Here is a 21,136-nt window from a genome sequence, read left to right as displayed (position 1 = left end):
GCTCCCACTGCCTTTCTAGTTCTAACCCTTGATGTTCCTTAGCTGTTTGCCTTATTTCCTACGGTTTCAGCTAACAGTATTGCTCAGTTTGTGGTATTATGCTACAATGTCTCTTGCAAGTACTCTGTACAGTTTGTGCAGTGCTTCTGGGATGTAATGGTCTCTGCAATGTTTACGATAAACTGGAGGGCTAAAGCCATTATCTACAATGCTTGTAGGACACATCTTGATAAATGCTGGCATATGTAGCATTTCTATGCAGTAGAGACTCTTAGAATCAAGGAAGACCTATAAAACGAAAATATTGATATCTTTTCCCATAGCATTCTTGTTTTGACCTGTGACAAATGTCCAGAGCCTTCCTTTTGTAGAGCTGTCAGTGTAGCAGCCCTTGTTCATTTGGTGTTACTAGCTATAACAGCATTTCTTTTTTTTTTTAAAAAAAATTTTTTTTTTTTTTAACGTTTATTTACTTTTGAGACAGAGAGCATGAATGGGGGGAGGGTCAGAGAGAGAGGGAGACACAGAATCAGAAGCAGGCTCCAGGCTCCGAGCTGTCAGCACAGAGCCTGATGCAGGGCTTGAACTAGTGAACCATGAGATCATGACCTGAGCCAAAGTCGGACACTTAACCGACTGAGCCACCCAGGTGCCCCATAACAGCATTTCTTTGCACCAAATGAAAGTAGGTTAACTTGAATGTTGATAAAGGTTTTTCTTGGGCATTTTATCAAGTATGACTTTTGGATGGGCTTAGTATGGAGTTTCCTTCCTCTACTTGTTCTCTTTTTTTTTTTTTTTTTTCCATTTGACATAGCTATCCTTCAGTGCCCAGAATTTTTTGAAGCATTGAATTCCCAGAATTGAGAAGGGCCAGTTTTCCATGTTTTCACACCAGTGTTGCTGTCCAGTATCAATTTTGAAATGATTTTTAACTTTGTCATATAGTAAAGACATACCTTGAAAATGGCACTGGGTAGTTGTCTGTTAAAGTGTGTGATCAGGTACTTGACTAGCTTCTGACCTTCTTATAAAGGTGTTTTCACACGACTCTGCTCTCTAGAAGGTGTGTGTTTTCCTTTCTCTCTTGCAGGACCTGGAGTTGCTGGCTACCTTACTGCAGGGACATCCTCGTCAGTCATGTCCAACCTGCCGCCTCCCGTAGACCACGAGGCAGGCGACCTTGGCTATCAGAGTTGACACCTTTGTGAGAGACAGTAAATGCTGACAGGCCAGTGCCCAGTCCACATTCCTCCAGCTGATACGTTGAAACAAACTCTTACTGCCTTTCTCCTGATTTCATGACAGTGTTATTCCTTTTTCTATAAATATATTTTTATTTAGGAAAAAAAGTCAGTGATTCTAATTGTATCACGTTGTAAGAAAGCACTCTGTGGATCAGCCTAAGTGGGTACACAAGTTTTTTTTCTTGATGTATGTAAGCACATTCTGTTCCTTTGTATCTGTTTACAAGACTGTGAATCAAAAAGACAAAACTTTCTTCCTAGTTTTTATAATGTTTTTTTTTTGAATTAGCGTGACTGTGGGGTTGAACTGCAATCTACAGAAATTGGACTAGGTCACTTGTCCCCGGAAGACAATGTTTCCCTCTCCTGCATCGAGTCCCTGTGGCTGTCCCCCTCCACCGTCCAACACTAGTAGGCTTCATCCTCGTGCCTGTTCCCCGGTATCCTCTCCCCAGTCATTAACCTTCTGAGAGCTCACAGTACATGTCGGTATGTATAACTGACTTTACCAAATTGAATGAGAAAGGAGCTTGTGCAAAAAAATTTAAAAACGGATGTCAAGATGTTACGTAAGAGATTAGTGTAATTGTGAAATGTTCTATACAGTATCAAATATATAAAGCTTTCTATATTGAATGTACATTATACAGATCATTCATATGTGTACATAAAATTTTAAAAATAAAGGGAATTGACTGCTTTGTTAATGAGATATATTTGTTCTAATTTAATGTTTCCCTTTGAGGATCTCCTGCTTTTTTCTAAGACAGATCTAGTATTAGGAATAAACACAAACGCTCCCTCGCGTTCACAGCTCCTCATCCAGACAACTACGTTGACACATCTGATCATTCCCAATGCCCATTGGTAATATTTCAGCCACATCTAAATTTCCAGAAACTAGCGTTTCATTTATTTTCTATTTAATAATTCAGGAATGGGTGAGGCTAGTATTACTCTAATGGGTGAGACACATTAATTTCAACGTTTTTTAAAGCAAGAGAAATTTAAAGTGAGAGCATATTTCAAATAATACAGATCTCAGCATATAGGTCTCCTAGTATGATCATAAACTACAAGAAAATGAAAACCTGTAAAGAATACAAACACTTCTTAAAGAATGACGAAATACCCACACCTCCACATTGCTTTTGAAAGCAAGAGCCAAGTTTATTCCATAGTTGATGTGTAACAGCAGAGTGTAATGGAGACTTACTCCCCCGATAAGTCTCTAATTCAGACTTTTGCATCATCTCTCAAAGGTTATAGAGTAATATACCCATGCACATATTTTAATATACAACTGTGGTTTTAGTTTCTAGGCAATACTTGTCATAAAAATATGTTCACTAAAAGAAATTGTAACAGCTAACTTAGGAGTATGTGGTATGGAAGAGCACAAATTAATATATTTCCTTTAAGTACTAGGAGAACATAAATATTGTGAGTATTTATGATATTTAAAGGGCTATTTAAATTAATTCACAATCACTGATAGTTAAGTAATAGCTCATTCTTACTGAACATTGGCTGTATGCCAAACACCCTGTAAACTCATACATACGTAGTCTCATTTAATTCTCAGAACAAACCTATGGGCTTGATACTGATAAAATTCTTATCTTCCAGGTGAAGAACATGGGCTCAGAGAGGCAAAGCAACTTAGCAAAAGTCACACAACTAGTAAGTAACAGAGTAAGAAATCAAAACTACTTAGACCTGACACCAAAGTCTGTCCTGAGCCAGGATCCTAACACAGCAGCAATCTGAAGCAGTATGTAACTAGGAAAACTGAGAGGTGGGTTTTTTTTTTTTTCTGTTTTGTTTTTAAACATTTTTTATTGTAAACCAAAACACAACTGTAGAAAATCTCGCTGAACAAATCCGTCGTTAAAAGGCAAATCACCCTTGAAACTACCATCTATGTCAAGAACTTTGCCAGCCTCTCCAGAAGCCCCTTCATGTGCCCGCATCAAAATCACAGCCACTCCCTTCTTCTTGAACGTGACCACTTTAAAAAACAAACAAAAAAAAAGGACCACTTGTCTTACACTTCCTTGTGTTCCTTTGTAGTTTATCACCCAAGTGTACATTCCTAGGGTTTGATCTTGGATTTTTCCTTCTGTTAATATATTTTTGAGTCTTTTTAAATCTTGTGGCTCCCTTTCCATCTGCCTTTTCCCTGTAACTTTGTTGAAGGCCCTGAGGCCGTTGGTTGGTTTTCCCAGTCTTGAGGTTACTGATCACACATTCCTAGTGCAATTCAACTTACTCCTCTGCTCTTTGCATCTAGAGGCTTGATCAAACTCTGGTTCCATTCCTTTGGCAAGACTAGAGGGGGGCTTGGTTTTTTTTTTTTTTTTTTGATTTCTTAGAAGCACATCATGCCTGTAAGACATGTGATATTAACAATAAGGGAATCTCAGTGTGACTAGATCCATTCATATACTGGGAGTTATAAAATGCTGCTATTCCACTTAGTAACTGGAATGCTTTCTTGCAAAAAAAAAAAACAACAACAACAACAAAAAAAAAACGTTAAGTAGGACTACACCAAACCAAAGTTTCAACACAACAAAGAAAACATAAAAAGGCAACCTACTGAATGGTGGAAAATACCTGTAAATCATATATTCAGTAAGGAGTTAATGTCCAAAGTAATGTGGAGAACTCAGCAAAAAATCCGATTAAAAAATGGGCAGAGGGTCTATATAGACATGTCCAGAGAAGACCTGTAGATGGCCAACTGGTACCTTGAAAAGATGTTCAACATCACCAATCATCAGGGAAATACAAATCAAAACCACCATGAGCTATCACCTCACACCTGTCAGAATGTCTAGTATCAAAAGGGCAAGAAATAACAAATGTTGGAGAGGATGTGAAGAAAAGGAAAATCCTTGTGCACTGTTGATGGAAATGTAAATTGGTGCAGGCACTGTGGAAAACAGCAGAGAGCTTCCTCAAAAAATTAAAAATAGAACTAACATGATCCAGCTATTCCACTCATGGGTATCTATCTGAAGGAAATGAAAACAACAATTGAAAAAGATATATGCACTGTGTTCTTTGCGGTGGTATTTACAATAGCTACAGTATGGAAACAACCTAAGTGTCCATCAGTGGATAAAGGGATAGAGGGGATGAGGTGTTTATATACAGTGGAATATTACTTAGGCATAAGAAAAAAAAAACGAGATCTTGCGATTTATGACAACACAGATGGACCTTGAGAGTATTACCTTAAGTCATGGAAGTCAGACAAATACCCGAAGATTTCACTTATATGTGGAATCTAAAACAAATGAACAACACAAAACTCATAGACATGGAGCCCAGATTGGTGGTTATCAGAAGGGAAGGAGTATGGGTAGGCAAAATGGGTAAAGTGTTAATGTATGATGATGGATGGTAACCAGACTTACTGTGGTAATCACTTTGTAGTTTCTACAAATACTGAATTAGTATGTTGTATAACTGAAACTAATCTAATGTAATATAACAATTTTACCTCAATAAAAGAACAAAAAAAAAGAAATGCTTTCCTTTATGTGCTTTGTCACCCAGTGGCACACGTCATATGGGAAAGGCAGGATGAAGGCTTAATTCATTTCCTTTACTCATCAGCTTTCAAGATAATGAATCTGTTCCCTGTCATCTTCTGAAGGTGACCAATTTTGTTTGTTTTTTTTACTAATACCATTATTGAAGTATTTTTTAGTATCACAGATTTAAACATATTTGCTGTTCTTCAATCCTTTGCTGTTATAGACATACCTTGTTTCATTGTACTTTGCTTTATTATGCTTCACAGATACGGCTTGCTTATTTATTTATTTATTTATTTATTTATTTATTTATTTATTTTTCCCCCAAATTGAGAGTTTTGGCAACCCTGTGTCAAGAAACTCTTGGCACTATTTTTCCAATGTCGTTTGCTCACTTTATGTCTCTGTCACATTATGGTAATTATTGCAATATTTCAAACTTTATTATATTTCTTTGTAACTGTGATCACTGATCTTTGCTGTTACTATTGTAATTATTTTGGGAGAAACATGAACTCTTACTATGTAAGACGGCAAACTTAATAAAATGTATGTGTTCTGGCTGCTCCACTGATTGGCTGTTCCCCAGTCTGTCCTGGGGCCTCCCAATTCCCTGAGACACAGCTTTATTGAAATTAGGCCAGTTAATAACCCACTGTGGGGGTGCCTGGGTGGCGCAGTCGGTTGAGCGTCCGACTTCAGCCAGGTCACGATCTCGCGGTCCGGGAGTTCGAGCCCCGCGTCAGGCTCTGGGCTGATGGCTCAGAGCCTGGAGCCTGTTTCCGATTCTGTGTCTCCCTCTCTCTCTGCCCCTCCCCCGTTCATGCTCTGTCTCTCTCTGTCCCAAAAATAAATAAACGTTGAAAAAAAAAAATTAAAAAAAAAAAAAATAACCCACTGTGGCCTCTAAGTGTTCAAGTGAAAAGAATAGTCACATGTCTCTCACTTTCAGTTAGGAATTAGAAATGATTAAGCTTAGTGAGGAGGGTATGATGAAATGAGATGGGTGGAAAGTTAGACCTCTGGCACCACAGTTAGCCAAATTGTGACTGCAAAGCAAAGTTCTTAAAGGAAATTAAAAGTGCTGCTCCAGTAAGTACATGAATGCTGAGAAAGAAACAACATTATTGCTGATATAGACAAACTGTTAGTGGTCTTGATAGAAAATCAAACCAGCTGCAATATTCCCTTAAACCAAAGCCTAACCCAGAGCAAGACCCTAACTCTTCGACTCTGTGAGGGCCGAGAGGTGAGGAAAAGTTTGAAGCCAGCAAAGGTTGGTTCATGAGGTTTAAGGAAGCGGCCGTCTCCATAAGAAGGTGAAGCAGCAGGTGCCGATGGAGCAGCTGCAGCCAGTGACCCAGAAGGTGTGGCTGAGACCGCGAATGAAGGTGGCTGCACTAAGCAACAGATTTCGAATGTAGGCAAAACAGCCTTATGTTGGAAGACGAGGCCATCTAGGACTTTATAGACAGAAGTCAATGCCTGGCTTCAGAGCTCCAAAAGACAGGCTGACTCGGTTAGGGACCAGTGCAGCTGGTGACTTTTAAGTTGAAGCCAATGCTCATTTACCATTTGGAAAGCCCTTAAGAATTACGATAAATCTACTCTGTGGTCTGTAAATGAAATAAGATCTGGATGGCAGCACATCTGTTTGCAAAATGGTTTACTGAATATTTTAAGCCCACTGTCGAGACGACCTGCTCAGAAAAAAAGATTTCCTTCAAAGTATTACTGCTCATTGACAATGCATCTGTTCATCCAAGAGCTCTGGTGGAGATAGACAATGAGATTAATGTTTTCATGCCTGCTAACACAACATTCATTTTGCAGCCTGTGGATCATGGAGTAATTTTGACTTTCAAGTCTGATTATTTAAGAAATACATTTATTTTGTGGGGAGCCTGGGTGGCTCAGTCAGTTAAGCTTTCGACTGTTGACTTGGGCTCAGGTTATGATATGGTTCATGGGATTGAGCCCTGCATTAGGCTCTGAGTTGACAGCGCGTAGCCTGGTAGGGATTCTCTCTCTCCCTCTCTCTCTTTGCCCCTCCCCAGCTCACATTCTCTCTCTCTCTCTCTCTCTCTCTCTCTCTCTCTCTCTCTCTCTGTCTCTCAAAAAAAAAAAAATTTTAAACAAAAGGAAATACATTTTTTAAGGCTCTAGCTGCCATAGATAGTGATTCCTCTGATGGATCTGGGAAAAGTAAATTAAAAACGTTCTGAAAAGGATTTACCATTCTAGATGCCATTAAGAACACTTACAATTCCTGGGGAAAGGTCAAAATCAACATCAACAAGAGTGGAAGAAGTTGATTCCAGCACTCATGGATGACTGAGGGGGTTCATGACTTTGGTGGGGGAAGTAACTGCTGATGTGGTAGAAAGAGCCAGAGAGCTAGAATTTGAAGTGAAACTCGAAGATGTGACTGACTTGTTGCATCTCATGATGAACTTGAATGGATGAGGACTTGCTTCTTAAGGATGAGTAAAGAAAGTGTTTTTGTTGAGATTAATCTGCTGGTGAAGATGCTGTGAACATTGTTCAAATGACAACAAAGGATTTAGAATATTTCATAAATTTAGTTGATGAAGCAGCAGCAGTGTTTGAGAGCATTGACTATAGTTTTGAGAGAAGTTCTACTACAGGTAAACTACCGTCAAACAACATCTCGTGCTGTAGAGAAATCGTTTGTGGAAGGAAGAGTCAACCAATGTGGCGAAGTTCATTGTTGTCTTTTTTTTTTAATTGTTTTTACATTTATTTTTGAGAGAAAGAGAGACAGTGTGAGCAGGGGAGGGGCAGAGAGAAATGGAGACACAGAATCTAAAGCAGGTTCCAGGCTCTGAGCTGTCAGCCCAGAGCCTAACATGGGGCTCAAACTTGTGAACCACAAGATCATGACCTGAGCTGAAATCAGCCGCTTAACGGACCAAGCCACCCAGGCACCCCCATTGTGTCTTATTTTAAGAGTTAGCACAGTCACCCCAGCCTTCAGTTATACCACCCCGATCAGTCAGCAGCCATCAACATTGAGGCATAGCCCCCACCAGTGAAAAGAGTACAACTTGCTGAAAGCTCAGATAATGGTTAGTACTTTTCAGCAATGAGGTATTTCTTTTTTTTAATTTTTTTTAATGTTTTATATATATATTTTTAGGAGACAGAGTGCAAGCAGGGGAGGGGCAGACACACACACACACACACACACACACACACACACACACACACAGAATCTGTAGTAGGCTCCAGGCTCCTAGTTGTCAGCACAGAGCCCGACGTGGGGCTCTGAACCCACGAAGGGCAGGATCATGACATGGGCCAAATTTGGACGCTTAATGGACTGAGCCACCCAAGTGCCCCAGCAATAAGATATTTCTTAATTAAGGTATGTAAATTTATTTTTACATAATGCTGTTGTAAACTTGATATTACAGTTTATTATTATATATTACTATATATGTTATATATACTATATATATTATAGTATAATGTAAACATAATTTTTATATATACTAGGAAACCAAAAAATTCATTTGACTCATTTTGTTGTAATGTTCACTTTATTGCAGTGCTCTGGGACTGAACCCCATAATGTCTCCAAGGTATGCCTGTATCTTTATTGACGTAAATGTCCTGTCTTTGCCAGTGGAAGCTTCTTCAGCCTGGTTCCTTGAGTCTCCTTTTGTTTCTTTTTTTCCCCCCTTAACGTGGTAGAGTACACATAACATAAAACTTATTACCTTAACCATTTTAAGTATACAGATAAGTATTATTAGATATATTGATAATGTGCAACTATCACCACCATCCATCTCCAGAGCTCTTATCACCTTCTAAAACTGGAAGTCTATACTCATTAACTGATCATTCCTTCTCCCCCAGCCCCTGGCAACCACCATTCTACTTTCTGTCTCTGTGAGTTTGACTATTCTTTAAAAAAAATTTTTTTTAATGTTTATTTTTGAGAGGTGGGGGAGGGGCAGAAAGAGAGGGAGACACAGAATCAGAAGCAGGCTCCAGGCTCTGAGCTGTCAGCACAGAGCTGAAGGCGGAGCACAAACCCACAGACCTCAAGATCATGACCTGAGCTGAAGTCAGACGCTTAACCGACTGAGCCGCCCAGATGCCCCGAGTTTGACTATTCTAAGTATCTCAAGTGGCATCATACAGTGTTTAAATTTTTGTGAATGGCTTATTTCATTTAGCATAGTATCTTTAAGATTTGTTCATGTAGCATATGTCAGAATTTACTTTTTAAGAAGCTGAATAATAATCCATTGTATGCACATGCCACATTTTCTTCATCCATCTCTATCAATGGACGTTTAGGTTTCCATATTTTAGCTATTGCAAATAATGCCACCATGAACAACTTGATTTTAAAATGGGCAAAGGTCTTAAATAGACATTTCTCCAAGCAAGGCATAGAAATGGCCAATACATACACAAAAATGTGCTGAGTCACTAATCAGGGAAATACACAGGGAATGAGCCCTTTTAGTAAACCTGAGGATTATCACCAGGTGGCTGGAGAATCCCTTTCAGTCCAGAAATTCTGTGATTCCCTTTTCTGATCTTAAATTCTATTATATGATGGAATGTCCCTAAATACCTAGGCTTTACTAATAAATATTTATTTACTTATTTATTTATTTATAGAGAGCACACATGCCCGTGTGGGGGCTGTGGAGTGGCAGAAGGAGAGACAATCCCATGCAGTCTCCATGCTCAGCGTGGAGCCCAACGCAGGGCTCAATCCCACGACCCAGGGATCATGATGTGAGCAGAAATCAAGAGCCGGAGGCTCAACAAACTGAGCCACCCAGGCGCACTGGAAAAAAAATACAGGTAAACTTAGTCTATTTCTGGCAACCTATTGACTAGGAATTTAATGGCCTACTTGAGTTTTCAGGAACACATGGCCTCCTATATGGTATAAACACTTCGGGGCACCTGGCTGGCTCAGTGTCTAGAACATGTGACTCTTGTCTCAGGGTCATGAGTTCGAGCCCCACATTGGGTGCAGAAATTACTAAAAAAGTATATAGCACTTACCTTTGACCAGAGGAAGTGTGAGCACAGAATCTAAAGACTCCTTTGAGCTTGTTTACTTATCTATAAAATAATGTTGATAATTCTTAACCCATCCTTCACAGGGCTGTCGTGAGGACTGAAAATATGTCTGTGAAAGGACTCTGGGACCCATGAGGCATATCGATGGTGGTAATAATCGTAAGTACCCAAGCCAGCCATTATAAATAACAATTTTTCTCATTCTATTTAGGATCAGGAATGGGGTAAAACAAATTCCAACGACTTTAAGGTCTACATAAAATCATTTGTAATTTTTTATTAGTTTTTGGAAGTAGTTCTGTTGCTAGGTAAGCCCTAACTAAAAAGCAGCTACCGTGGCTCCCAAATCAGAGATGCTGTGCTACAGTCTTCAGTCGGCAAGATCATCGGTTTCCCACAGTAAAAATGCATTTGTCCCTGAGCCGTGGCTCCTTTGCCAGCAGATGAGGTCCAAGAGGCCAGACCTAGAGAATGACTTAAAAATTTGCTTCCAAGTTGAGAAGGGTGCCGGACAACAGAGTGGAATGAAGAGTTGTTTGTGAACTGAAATACCGACCATTTACACAGTCAAGCCAATCTCATTGTCATACTGATGAGAGAGCATAAGGCAAGCTGAGGGCAAACTACAGGCTAGCACACCCCCGTCCCCCCAAAAGGGGGGAATATGTGTGACATTCCTCAGGTACTCTTGGCTGCCCAAGAACAAAGGAAAGGGAAAAACAGATGGTTAGCTGATAGAGATCAGAGTCCTGCAGGACAGGAGTCTCCATCAGTTCACAAATATCTTACTAAATTACAAGAAAAAGGCAATCTTACCAACAGCCTAATCTCCAGAAACTTACAGACTCAGCTTCCTGGAGCCCTAATATCACCCTCTCCTCCACAATGATGTAGGGAACAAAGGCAAGAAGGAAATGGCGGATAAAATTAAATTTCTTTATAACCTGCAGCCCATTGACAAATACTTGAGTCAAATACAGAGTCTGACATTTCTCCAGTAACTCCCTACTGGTCCTAATGTTAATGCCACACTAGAGGAAAAACAACCTTAGCTTGACAATAGCAAGGCCTCGGGTATCTTAAGAGTCCTCTTTAGCATATCAAAGTCCTTCTAGAAGCCTGCCTTTTGTCTTTTACCCGCCCTCCCCCCCCCCCCCCAACTCCATTGGATATAACCAGGTACTCTTTACTACCCCGGTGCAGCTCCTTCTGCCCACGGGTCCTGTCCCTGTGCTTTAATAAAATCACCATTTTTGCACCAAAGACGCCTCAAGAATTCTTTCTTGGCCATCAGCTCTAAACCTCCCCCTCCCCCCTCACCAATCCAGAACCACATCAGGGCCATCTAGGCTGTAGTCCTGGCCCTCACTGTGTGATCTCTCATCCTTAACACTTCCCTTACAGTGCTGTTCTGTAGCTAAGAGATAATGGATGTAAACACCTGATATAGTGCCAACCTCTTAGATGGGGTGGTGGTGTTGGGAGAAAACACCAGCTTGGCAGACCCAATCTGCCCTAGTTAGATTTCTGACCCTGGGCATCAGTTTCCTCTCTAAATTGCCTGGGTTGGTCCGTCAGGTTATATTTCACTCTTAGGAATCTAATGAAAGGTAATATAAGCCCTCTTTACAAAAATGTACAAGAGGACATATTTTTTAAATATTAGAGAACTCAGTCCCACTCTAACCCCGGATAAAAAGCCCGGAGCTGGATAGCTTCTAAGAATTATGTATGATATTGTTTCTTACAAGTAACTGGGCTTATCATGACACAGACTGTCTTTGTCCTCTACTATGGAATCCATCCTAGTCATCAGCGCTTTCCTATTACTAGTTTTTTTACTACGTGTGTTTAATATGTTACTCAGCATTTAAAGCAAAAAAAAACTTCACATCTGAAGTTGACCGTCCACTAACGTCCAGATTGAAGGAATAAAAGGCGAGGCCAGTTTACTGTGGGATCCAGGGCCCCATAAATACAGTAAGTAGGGGTGGCCAGTTTAAAAAGTTTGTTTCTCGGGGTGCCTGGGTGGCTCAGTTAGTTAAGGGTCCAACTTCAGGTCATGATCTCACGGTTCATGTGTTTGAACCCCAAGTCGGGCTCCGTACTGACAGCTCACAGCCCAGAGCTTGCTTCTGATTCTGTGTCTCCCTCTCTTTCTGCCCCTCCCCAACTCACACTCTGTCTCTCTCTCAAAAATAAATGAACACTAATTTTTTTTTTTTAAAAAACACCGTATTTTAAAAAAAATAAAAAGTTTGTCTTACCAAAGATGTGTACATTTTCATCATTTTTACAAAGCCCCAATTTAGGGAAATAATTTAGTAAGAGAAGAGAAAGTACCAGAATTGTTCATGGAAGTCTCAGTTCCTTATACAAATAAGAATCAATGTTTAAGCTTACATTTTTTTTAACATTGAAAATGTATATGGTTTGTCTAACAAGATTATGTGGTTACTGTGTGTGAAGAGTTTTCAGTTATTCTCCAGTCTGCGAGGAACGTTCGCCTCACTCCCTGGCCCTTGCCAAGTGGTGATGTCTGTGAGCAGGAAAAGAAGAACCCCATGCCCTCACTTTCTTTATTTCAGGGAAAATTTTATGAAAATGTGACTTGAGTCAGTGAAGGAATGAGTCATTTGTCTTTAAAAAGAAAAGTCATAAGCAAGTAATTCTGCAAATACTTAGTTATGCATAGATTTGGTGAATTAGAGCTTAAGCTCAGACCCCACTCTCACCCTTAAATATTTTGCAGGACTGAGAACAGCCCTCCATGTACATTTATCCAGTTTCCAAGACAGGAAATGGGAGCGTCTTTCCTGGCTTTAAATGTGGGAGTTGTCCAGACAGACATCGTTGTCAACCCTGAAATGATCAAGATGAGTTCAGAATATTTATGTACCTCCTGTGTTTAGAGCAGGAAACGTTATCAGGTGCTACAGAGCTGTAGACACCACACCCTTCACTCTTGAGGGGCTCAGCTTGGTCAGACCTTAGATTAAGTGCCAATAAGTACATCCCCCAAGGCAGGATTTTAAGCAGGAGTGAGGCCAAAACAGGAAAGAAAAAGGTAATTTGGAGAAAACAGTGGAGAAAGAAGAGAACATTGGAAAAGAAAGCTATCATATTTAATACCCTTAGAGATAAACATTACATGCACAAAACAAAAGGAAGCCACTGTAAAAAACATTTTTTCCCAGAGAAAATCCTGTGTTACAAAAAAAAACAAAAACAAAAACAAAAAACAAAAAACCCAAACAGCAGAAATGAGAAACAATGGAAGCCGCTGAGAGATAATGTTGCAGAAATTTCCTTAAGAAGCAGAATACGCAGAAACAGATGGAAATAAAGGACACAAAGTTAAAGTAGGGGATGGCCAGTCCAGGAGGCCCATTATCAAAAAAAAAAAAAAAAAAAAGTTCCAGAAAGCAATAGTAGTTTTGAAAAGATTTGTGTCCCACCAAAATTCCTATGATGAAATCCTAACCCCCAAAGTAATGGTATGAGGAGGTGGTGCCTTTGGAGAGGACAAGGTCTTGAAGGTGGTAACCTTATAAAGGGACCCCAGAGAGCTCCCTGGAGCTCTTTCTGCCACGTGAGAACACAGTGAGAAAGCAGCATCTGGAAACCAGAAGCAGGGTCCTCCCTCACTGCTGAATCTGCTGGTCCCTTAATCACATTCCCTGGTGTGGAATGTGACTGGTGTGGACTTCCCTGGTGGAAGTCCCTTAGACTTCCAGCTTCCAAAACTGAAAATTAAGCCACCCAGTTTATGGTATTTTGTTATAGCAGCTTGAGCTGAGTAAGGTGGGTGGAGGACAAAATAAAAAACTCAAAAGCATCCCCAGAAAGGAAGAGAGTGCCACTGAGTATCCAGCCTAACAGAGGAAAATAAACCCTTACAAATGCACATCATTGTGAAATTTTACGATAGGAAACAAGAAGTTCTTATAAACATCCAGGGTATTGCAGGAGAAGGAAAGAACATTTCTTAGAAAGGAGCAAGAATCAGAATAGCACTGGATTTCTCAATAACACTAAAAAAAGACAAAGGAGTGATGCCTTCAAAAATCTAAGGGAAAAGTGATTTCTTAGCCTAGGATTCTAAAGCCAGCCAAACTCCCAGTTAAGTGAGGGGACATCATTTAGACATTATCAAACACACCAGCTCTCAGATTTACTTCCCAGGAAAGTTTTGTAAGAAGGTCCTAAAAGATGTTCTCCCCCAGAATGGGATAACCAAGAAAGGAAAGGAGGGATTCTCTGAAAGGTCGTGAAAAGAGATGCTGAATCAAGACAAGAGCTGGCAGCTGACTTAGAGTACAACCAGCTGAGCCCAACCCAGCCCTGAGCAGGTCAGAGACTCTGGGAACAAATTCTTAAAGAAGATGAAGTCTCTGTGCTTGAACATACTGAGAGGAAGGAGATTGGAGGAGGTGAACAGAAAAATCTCTGTGGTGCGACATGGTGAAGTAAGGTTCTGACTGGTACTTCCATAATGATGATACCAATATGAGTGTATTAGAGAATGAGAGAACGGATGTGTGTGAGAGTGTATGTATGTTTGGTGGGAAGAGAAGATGAAAGACAATTGAATCTTCTAAATTCAGAAGTCAATAGATGATGGCTAAAGCAAAAAAACAAGAAAATGAAGGAGTAGCAATATAACAGACTATATACGAATAGTAGTGTTTTATCAAGGTCATGTTTCCCGAGTGTAATCATTATATGCATAAGTGCCATGATGTCTGCAACTAACTCAAACAGCGGAGAGAGAAGAAAGCAGGCGTGAATCTAGGTGCGGTATATGGATGTGCACCATGCTCCATAAATTTTCTCAAGATGTGAGATGTTTTCAAAAAACCTGGGACATCAGTACTAGTACAATTGCATTACTTAGAAGAAGATAGCTATGCTTATCAATTAAAAGTTTTTAAGGGGCGCCTGGGTGGCTCAGTCGGTTGAGTGTCCGACTGCGGCTCAGATCATGATCTTGTGGTTGACGAGTTGGAGCCCCGCATTGGGCTCTGTGCTGATGGCTTGGAGGCTGGAGCCTGCCTCAGGTTCTGTGTCTCCCTCTCTCTCTCTGCCCCCCTCCTACTCATGCTCTGTCTCTCTCTGTCTCAAAAATAAATAAACATCAAAAAAATTTTAAAAAAAGTTTTTAAGTGGTTGTGCATAGGATTAGGAGATGAGCGTATTGGAGCATGGGAAGAAGAGAGCGCTGTGCTTCATGACTAGCTTTGAATGGGGATTTCATTTTTTTTTTTTTAACGTTTGTTTATTTTTCAGAGAGAGAGAGAGAGAGCACAAACAGGGGAGAGGCAGATAGAATCCGAAGCAGGCTCCTCACTGTCAGCACAGAGCCTGATGCAGGGCTCGAACTCACAAACTTCGAGATCATGACCTGAGCTGAAGTTGGGCGCCTAACCAGCTGAGCCACCCAGGTGCCCCTGATTTGACTCTTTAACTCTGATATACATACCTTTTATTAAAACCTGAATTTTATGGGCACCTGGGTGGCTCAATTGGTTGAATGTCTGATTCATGATTTCGGCTTAGGTCATGATCCTAGGGTCATGGGATTAAGACCTACGTCAGGTTCTGCACTGAGTGTGAAGCCTGCTTAAGATTCTCTCCCTCTCTTCCCTTCCTCGGTTCATGTGCTCAAACTCTCTCTCCCAAATCAAAACAAAAACAAAAACAAAAAAAAAGGCCGAATTAAAAAATATCAATGCATATTAAGGGAAACTTTAAAATCAGCAAAACCAAAACTTTATAAAAGCAGCTTTTGTACATACAAACAATGGTAGAAAAAAATTTTTTGTTTGTCTGCCACAACAAAAAGAAACACTAAATATTTAGGCACAGCCTTAACAGGAGATGTGCTAGATTTACCTGATGTCTGTCTGACCCTCTACTGAACCACATAAAGGAATTCTTGAACAGAAAGACACATCTTCTTCCTAGTAGGATGATTGATTAGTGTAGAAGTGTCACTTGTCCCTAAAGTAAACTTAATGCAGTCTCCAAGTCCCAACAAAATGATTTGGTGGCCTATTTGTAAGAAAACTATAGAAATATGTGAAAGAAATGGCTAAGGACTTCCTCAACCAGATTTGAAAGCTACAGAAAATTAAAACTGTGAACAAAAGGCCAACTGAAACAGTCCTAGGAGGAAACCCCGTATCTGCCGCACAGCTATAGCCTGTGGACAGCGAGATCTAGGGACAGAGTCTCAGCCTGGCCACTGCTGCCCAGAGACTGCTGAGTCTGAGCCCCTGTCCATCTGTCACACCCACTCTGGACACGGCACATCCGGTCATGGATACAAATGACCTGCTGCAGAAGGCCATTCTGGCCGAGCAGGCCGAGCGATATGATGACCTGACAGCCGGCGTGAAGTCTGTAGCCAAGGAGGAGAGGAATCTTCTCTCAGTTGATAGAGGGCAGAGGGGGCTCGATCTCACAACCACGGGATCATGACCTGAGCCAAAACCAAGAGTTGGATACTCAACCGACTGGGCCACCCAGGTGCCCCAACTTTTTACTTTTTTTTAATGTGGCACTAGAAAATTTTTAATCATGTGGCTTGAATTCTGTTTCTCTTCCCTCTTCCTTTTTGAGGATAGGCTGCGGGTGGAAGTGTAACCTGAGTTTGGCCAACCAGAGTCTCCCCTGTGCCCAAGCAAGCACAGCCAGGACAGAGGAAGGTCAGAGGAAGGGAAGCCACATCTGGGGTGCTCCTCCAGATGTCTCAGTCTCCCAGGTCCACACCCACCGAATAGGTTCCCTTTTTGCTCACATTAGCCAGTCTCTTCCTGGTGTTTACAGTCAAACACCCTAACGGACTTGATCAGGAAGCGGTCCCTGGTGTATCTTGTTACCACCAAAGTCACTCAATTGCTGGGGCAGTTGAGTCTTTATCAAGCTCTGCAGGGGATTCTGATGTTTAGCTAGAGTTGAGAAGCTTAGCTTTAGGTCTTTTAAAAAGCATCTGTATGGCCAGGGAGCAACCATGAGCCTATGTTATCACAGTTCTGATTTAGAGGTTAAAGGAACTGCCTGGGATCCCTGCCCTCCTGCAGCTGGAAGAATTCCATGCATTTAACAAGTATTCATTGAGGACCTGCTATGCATGCTCCAAGCATTGTCCTACACAATAAGGATAGAGCAGTGAGCAAAACGGACAAAAATCTCTCTCTGCTAAAGCATACTATTTAGTGGGGGAAGCAGGGACAATAAGCCAAATTAAAAAGAAAGAGAGAGAGAGAGAGAGAGAGAGAAAGAGAGAAAGAAAGAAAGAAAGAAAGAAAGAAAGAAAGAAAGAAAGAAAGAAAGAAAAAGAAAGAAAGAAAGAGAAAGAAACATTATGTGGTGAAAGTTCTAAGAAGAAAACCCAACCAACCAGGGAAGGGGATAAGGAGTGTGTGTGTGTGTGTGTGTGTGTGTGTGTGTGTGTGTGTGTGTGTGTGTGTTGGAAGGGCTTAGAAATTTAGATGGGATAGGGTGCCAAGGTGGCTCAGTCTGTTGCATCCGACTCTTGACTTCGGCTCAGGTCATGATCTCACAGTTCTTGAGTTTGAGCCCTGTATCAGACTCTGTGCTGGCAGCATGGAGCCTGCTTGGGATTCTGTCTACCTCTCTCTCTCTCTGCCCCTCCCCTGCTTGCTCTCTCCCTCTGTCAAAATAAATAAAAATGAACTTAAAAAAAAAAAAGAAATTTAGATGGGATGATCACAGAAGGAAAATGAAGAATGTCATGTTTTCAGGAAAAGAGCAAGCCTTGACAATGTGGGCTGGGGAAGCGCTTTCTAGGTAAATAGAGAAGCAAGTGCAAAGACCTTGAGGTAGAACCTTGGGCTTGAAGATGACCTCAAGTTCCTGAATTGGGCTACTCCCAGCCTGTGAGGCTGAGGCTGCTCAAGATTTCTGGGTGCTGGAAGCTGCCACTGAGGAGAAGGGGTGGGCAGGACTAGGTGGTCCCAAAGGATGAAAGGAGGGGAATGGTGGGGTCAGAGTTCTGTGCATGGAGTTGGAGAGACTGTGGCCTTAATGACTTTTTCTACCTTGTGTAACTTGGTGTGTCATTTCAGAATTTGCATTCACTCTTGTCAACTTAAGGAATCTAGAGAGAATTTGGAGAAGTAAGCAAGCTTCTATAGCAGATACCGCCTGTGGCCAGAGGGCTGCCCTACTACATATACCCAGAGTCCTCCTTGCTGAAGAGGGAATCTCAGAGTCTCACTGGAGGCACTATGCAGGAGCTAGGGTGGCTTTGATCCCTAACCAGGAGCACCTTATTTCCAATGTACCATCTAACTCTGGGCAGCACGTGGAGATGGGCAGTTGAGGCCCACACCTGTCTGTCCAAGTGGACTGGGCATATGTACCAAGGGACAGATAGCCTGCTAATAGTTGGGTTTTGATTTTTTTCTTAATGCATGCAAATAATCAAAAATAAAACTAGAGTAGCCTAATTTCCCAGGAGTAGATGGAGAACTTTCCCTCCTACACCAGGAGGAAAGTTTTGAATGGGAGAAAACCCAGGAAGCCTCTTTTTCCACACTCTTTTCTCATGAGAGGACCCTATAATAAGAAACAAATATTTCTAACTTAAAAAAATCTAGGATACTGGAGAAACAGCAGAAGGCCAATGAGCCTGGTGTGGGGTAAGGGAAAAAATGGTAGCAACTGAAGTCAGAGGTAAGGGCTTGGGGGGAAGAGGCATCTGCAGTCTCCATCTTCTCCCATTTAAAAAGTGAAACATGACTTTTCACCCAGGTGGTATCAGCCATCAGCCCAGTGGGTGAAAGGGTGCTTGCTGCTAAGGTACTGTCCTGAGAGAGAGGCAGAACTCTGGGATAATCACCCTTTATTTGGATAATCACCCTTTGTTTATTCAGGTAGTTTTGGTGAAGATAAGGTAGAGAAAAGTCCTTATTTCATGGAGCTTATCACAACCAGACACTTAGACTAGAATGTGTGTGGATTTTCTTCATGACAATGAGAAATACTGAAAAAAAGAGAAATAAAAATATTGTGGCAGGATCACAGACCCTAAATGCTCTTTGTCCTGAATTAAGTGAGGATACTTCCCAGAATCCTGTTTATCTGGAAACTTGGAAATTCTAGTGATCACCAACAGTGGTTTTATTTTTCTTAGGACTCCCGACTTCCCTTTGAACTGAGAGTTGGTCACAGCACTCTGGCTGATTAGATTGGATTAGAAAGCAGGAAAACTTAAAAAGTAAGTGTGTGCATTCCTTTGGATTGTCAAATACTCATCAAACATTATTTCATCGCCTGATTTGCCCAAACAGCTGTGCACCGCCCACTGCTGGGGCACCGATGTCCTCTCCAGCTACCCATAACCCATTCTGGGGCTGTGTTCGTGGGCCGGAGCTTAAATTTCTGCTCTGATCTGTTTGCAGATCTATAAATAAATGTTTTGCCCTATCATCAGTTGCAAATCAGGGATCATCCTTGCTCATTCATTCATTCATTCATTCATTCATACTTTTGAGTACTTAATGGAGGCCAGGCATGGTTCTAGGGACTGAGGGGAACCCCAGTGTATAAAATAGGTGAAGTAAGTGACTATAGGAGGGGAAAACTGGGGTTACATGTGTGCGAGCATGTCCTAAATAAGTAGACACGAAATATGTTAGGTGTTAGGTCCTGTGAGAAGAGAACGGCAGAGAGGTGGAGAATGACAAAGCAGGTGCTGCTAACTTGTTTGCTAGGGTGACTTTTGAATAGGCATCTGGAAATCTCAGGGTACAACTTTTCAGGCAGAAAACAGTAAGAACCAAGCGTCAGAGGTCTGGCAGGGGTTGCATGTTGGAATAGCAGATAGGAGGCCATGATGGAGGGAGGGAGCCTAGGGGATGAGTTCAAATGGTGTCAGGGGACGCGCTCAGATGATACCTTGTAGGTCATGGCAAGGACTCTAGATTTTATTCTAAGTGAGATGCAAAGCCACTGAAAAATTTTGAGAGGGTCATGCTGGCTGCTGTGAGAACAAACTAGAAGTCCAATCAGGAGGCTACCACAGTAATTCAGGCAAAAGAAATGGTGGAAAAAGACATGCAACAAACACTGGCCCAGAGCGCTAATAGGAAGGAGCCTGCTGATTGGTCTGCACCCCCTGTATTCTGCTCCTTGTGGAGGGATCATCAAATGTCTGAGGAGAAGCCTGGTCAAGGATACCTGGCTTGATTGAAACAGGGCATTTGTTCATAGCAGACATTTTCTTTAAAAAATTTTTTTTAATATTTATTTTTGAGGAAGAGAGAGAGATAGTTAGTATGAGTGGGGGAGGGGCAGAGAGAGAGGGAGGCACAGAATCCAAAGCAGGATCCAGGCTCTGAGCTGTCAGCACAGAGCCAGATGTGGGGCTTGAACTCAAAAACTGTGAGATCATGATCTGAACCCAAGTTGGACGTTTGAGCCACCCAGGTGCCCCATAGCAGACATTTTCTTTTCTTTTTTTTTTTTTTTCCAGACATTTTCTTAAATACATTTCACTTTATAATATCCTTTAAGACCTTTACTAATTTGAATACCTTCAGAAGCCTGGGTAAAAAAATGCCTGCCTTCTGAACTTCTCAGAAACTGTTGTAGCTTAATTCACGAAAGGACGAAAAACGTGGTTGTTTTGTTTTGGCTTTTTTGCAAGCCCTATCAACCTATTAAAATATCTACATGCCGCTGTGGACTTTGCTGTTTTCACCCACTTTAGTTCTCTTGGACAGAAAGTGAGTATGGAAAGAGCTGGGGTGATGCAGACTTGGGGGAAGCCTCCGTAAGTAATCGCAGTTTGATGAGGAAATCTACTTGTCCACAAACTTTCTGCTGTATGTTTTGAAGGTAAAATATCAACACCAAAGAGATCCTTAACTGGCCACTCCCCTGGACAAGCACTGCTACACCTTCCGTGACCACTTTTGTATGGAGCCTCCTGGGAACTTCCCTGGCAGGCTGTCCCCGAGGTCCCTCCTCCCCGCCGCTGACCACATGCAGATCTTGGAGAGGTCATGACGTCCGGCACTGCCTGGTGAGCGCTCCTCCTTCCCTGCCATGTGGTTATTATGGACGGCAACTTCTCATTTTGAACACCGAACACCGAACACCGTGGATGGCAAAGCTGGCTGACTGCCCCTGGGCATACGGCCACAAGGCAACTCCCAGGGACAGCCTGAGGACGTCCTAGAAATGGCTCTGAGTTTCCATGCTGAGTCACCATGGCTGAGGCAAAGTATCCCT

The 21,136-nt window shown here is 41.6% G+C and overlaps 1 protein-coding gene across 2 annotated transcripts in view; it reads left to right on the top strand.

Moving 5' to 3' along the window:
* Nucleotides 1-1,959, top strand: part of DNAJC13 (DnaJ heat shock protein family (Hsp40) member C13) — a 125,935-nt gene extending 123,976 nt beyond the window's left edge. For both annotated transcript variants that reach the window (XM_023260560.2, XM_023260561.2), the window contains one exon: nt 1,094-1,959. In XM_023260560.2, the coding sequence (XP_023116328.1) occupies nt 1,094-1,200 (107 nt within the window). In that variant the 3' untranslated portion in view covers nt 1,201-1,959. The remainder of the gene's footprint in view (nt 1-1,093) is intronic.
* The last annotated feature ends 19,177 nt before the right edge of the window (nt 1,960-21,136 follow it).

Source organism: Felis catus, chromosome C2 (assembly GCF_018350175.1).
Source record: "Felis catus isolate Fca126 chromosome C2, F.catus_Fca126_mat1.0, whole genome shotgun sequence".
NCBI classification, from domain to species: Eukaryota; Metazoa; Chordata; class Mammalia; order Carnivora; family Felidae; genus Felis; species Felis catus.
This window is presented reverse-complemented; position numbering and strand designations above follow the sequence as displayed.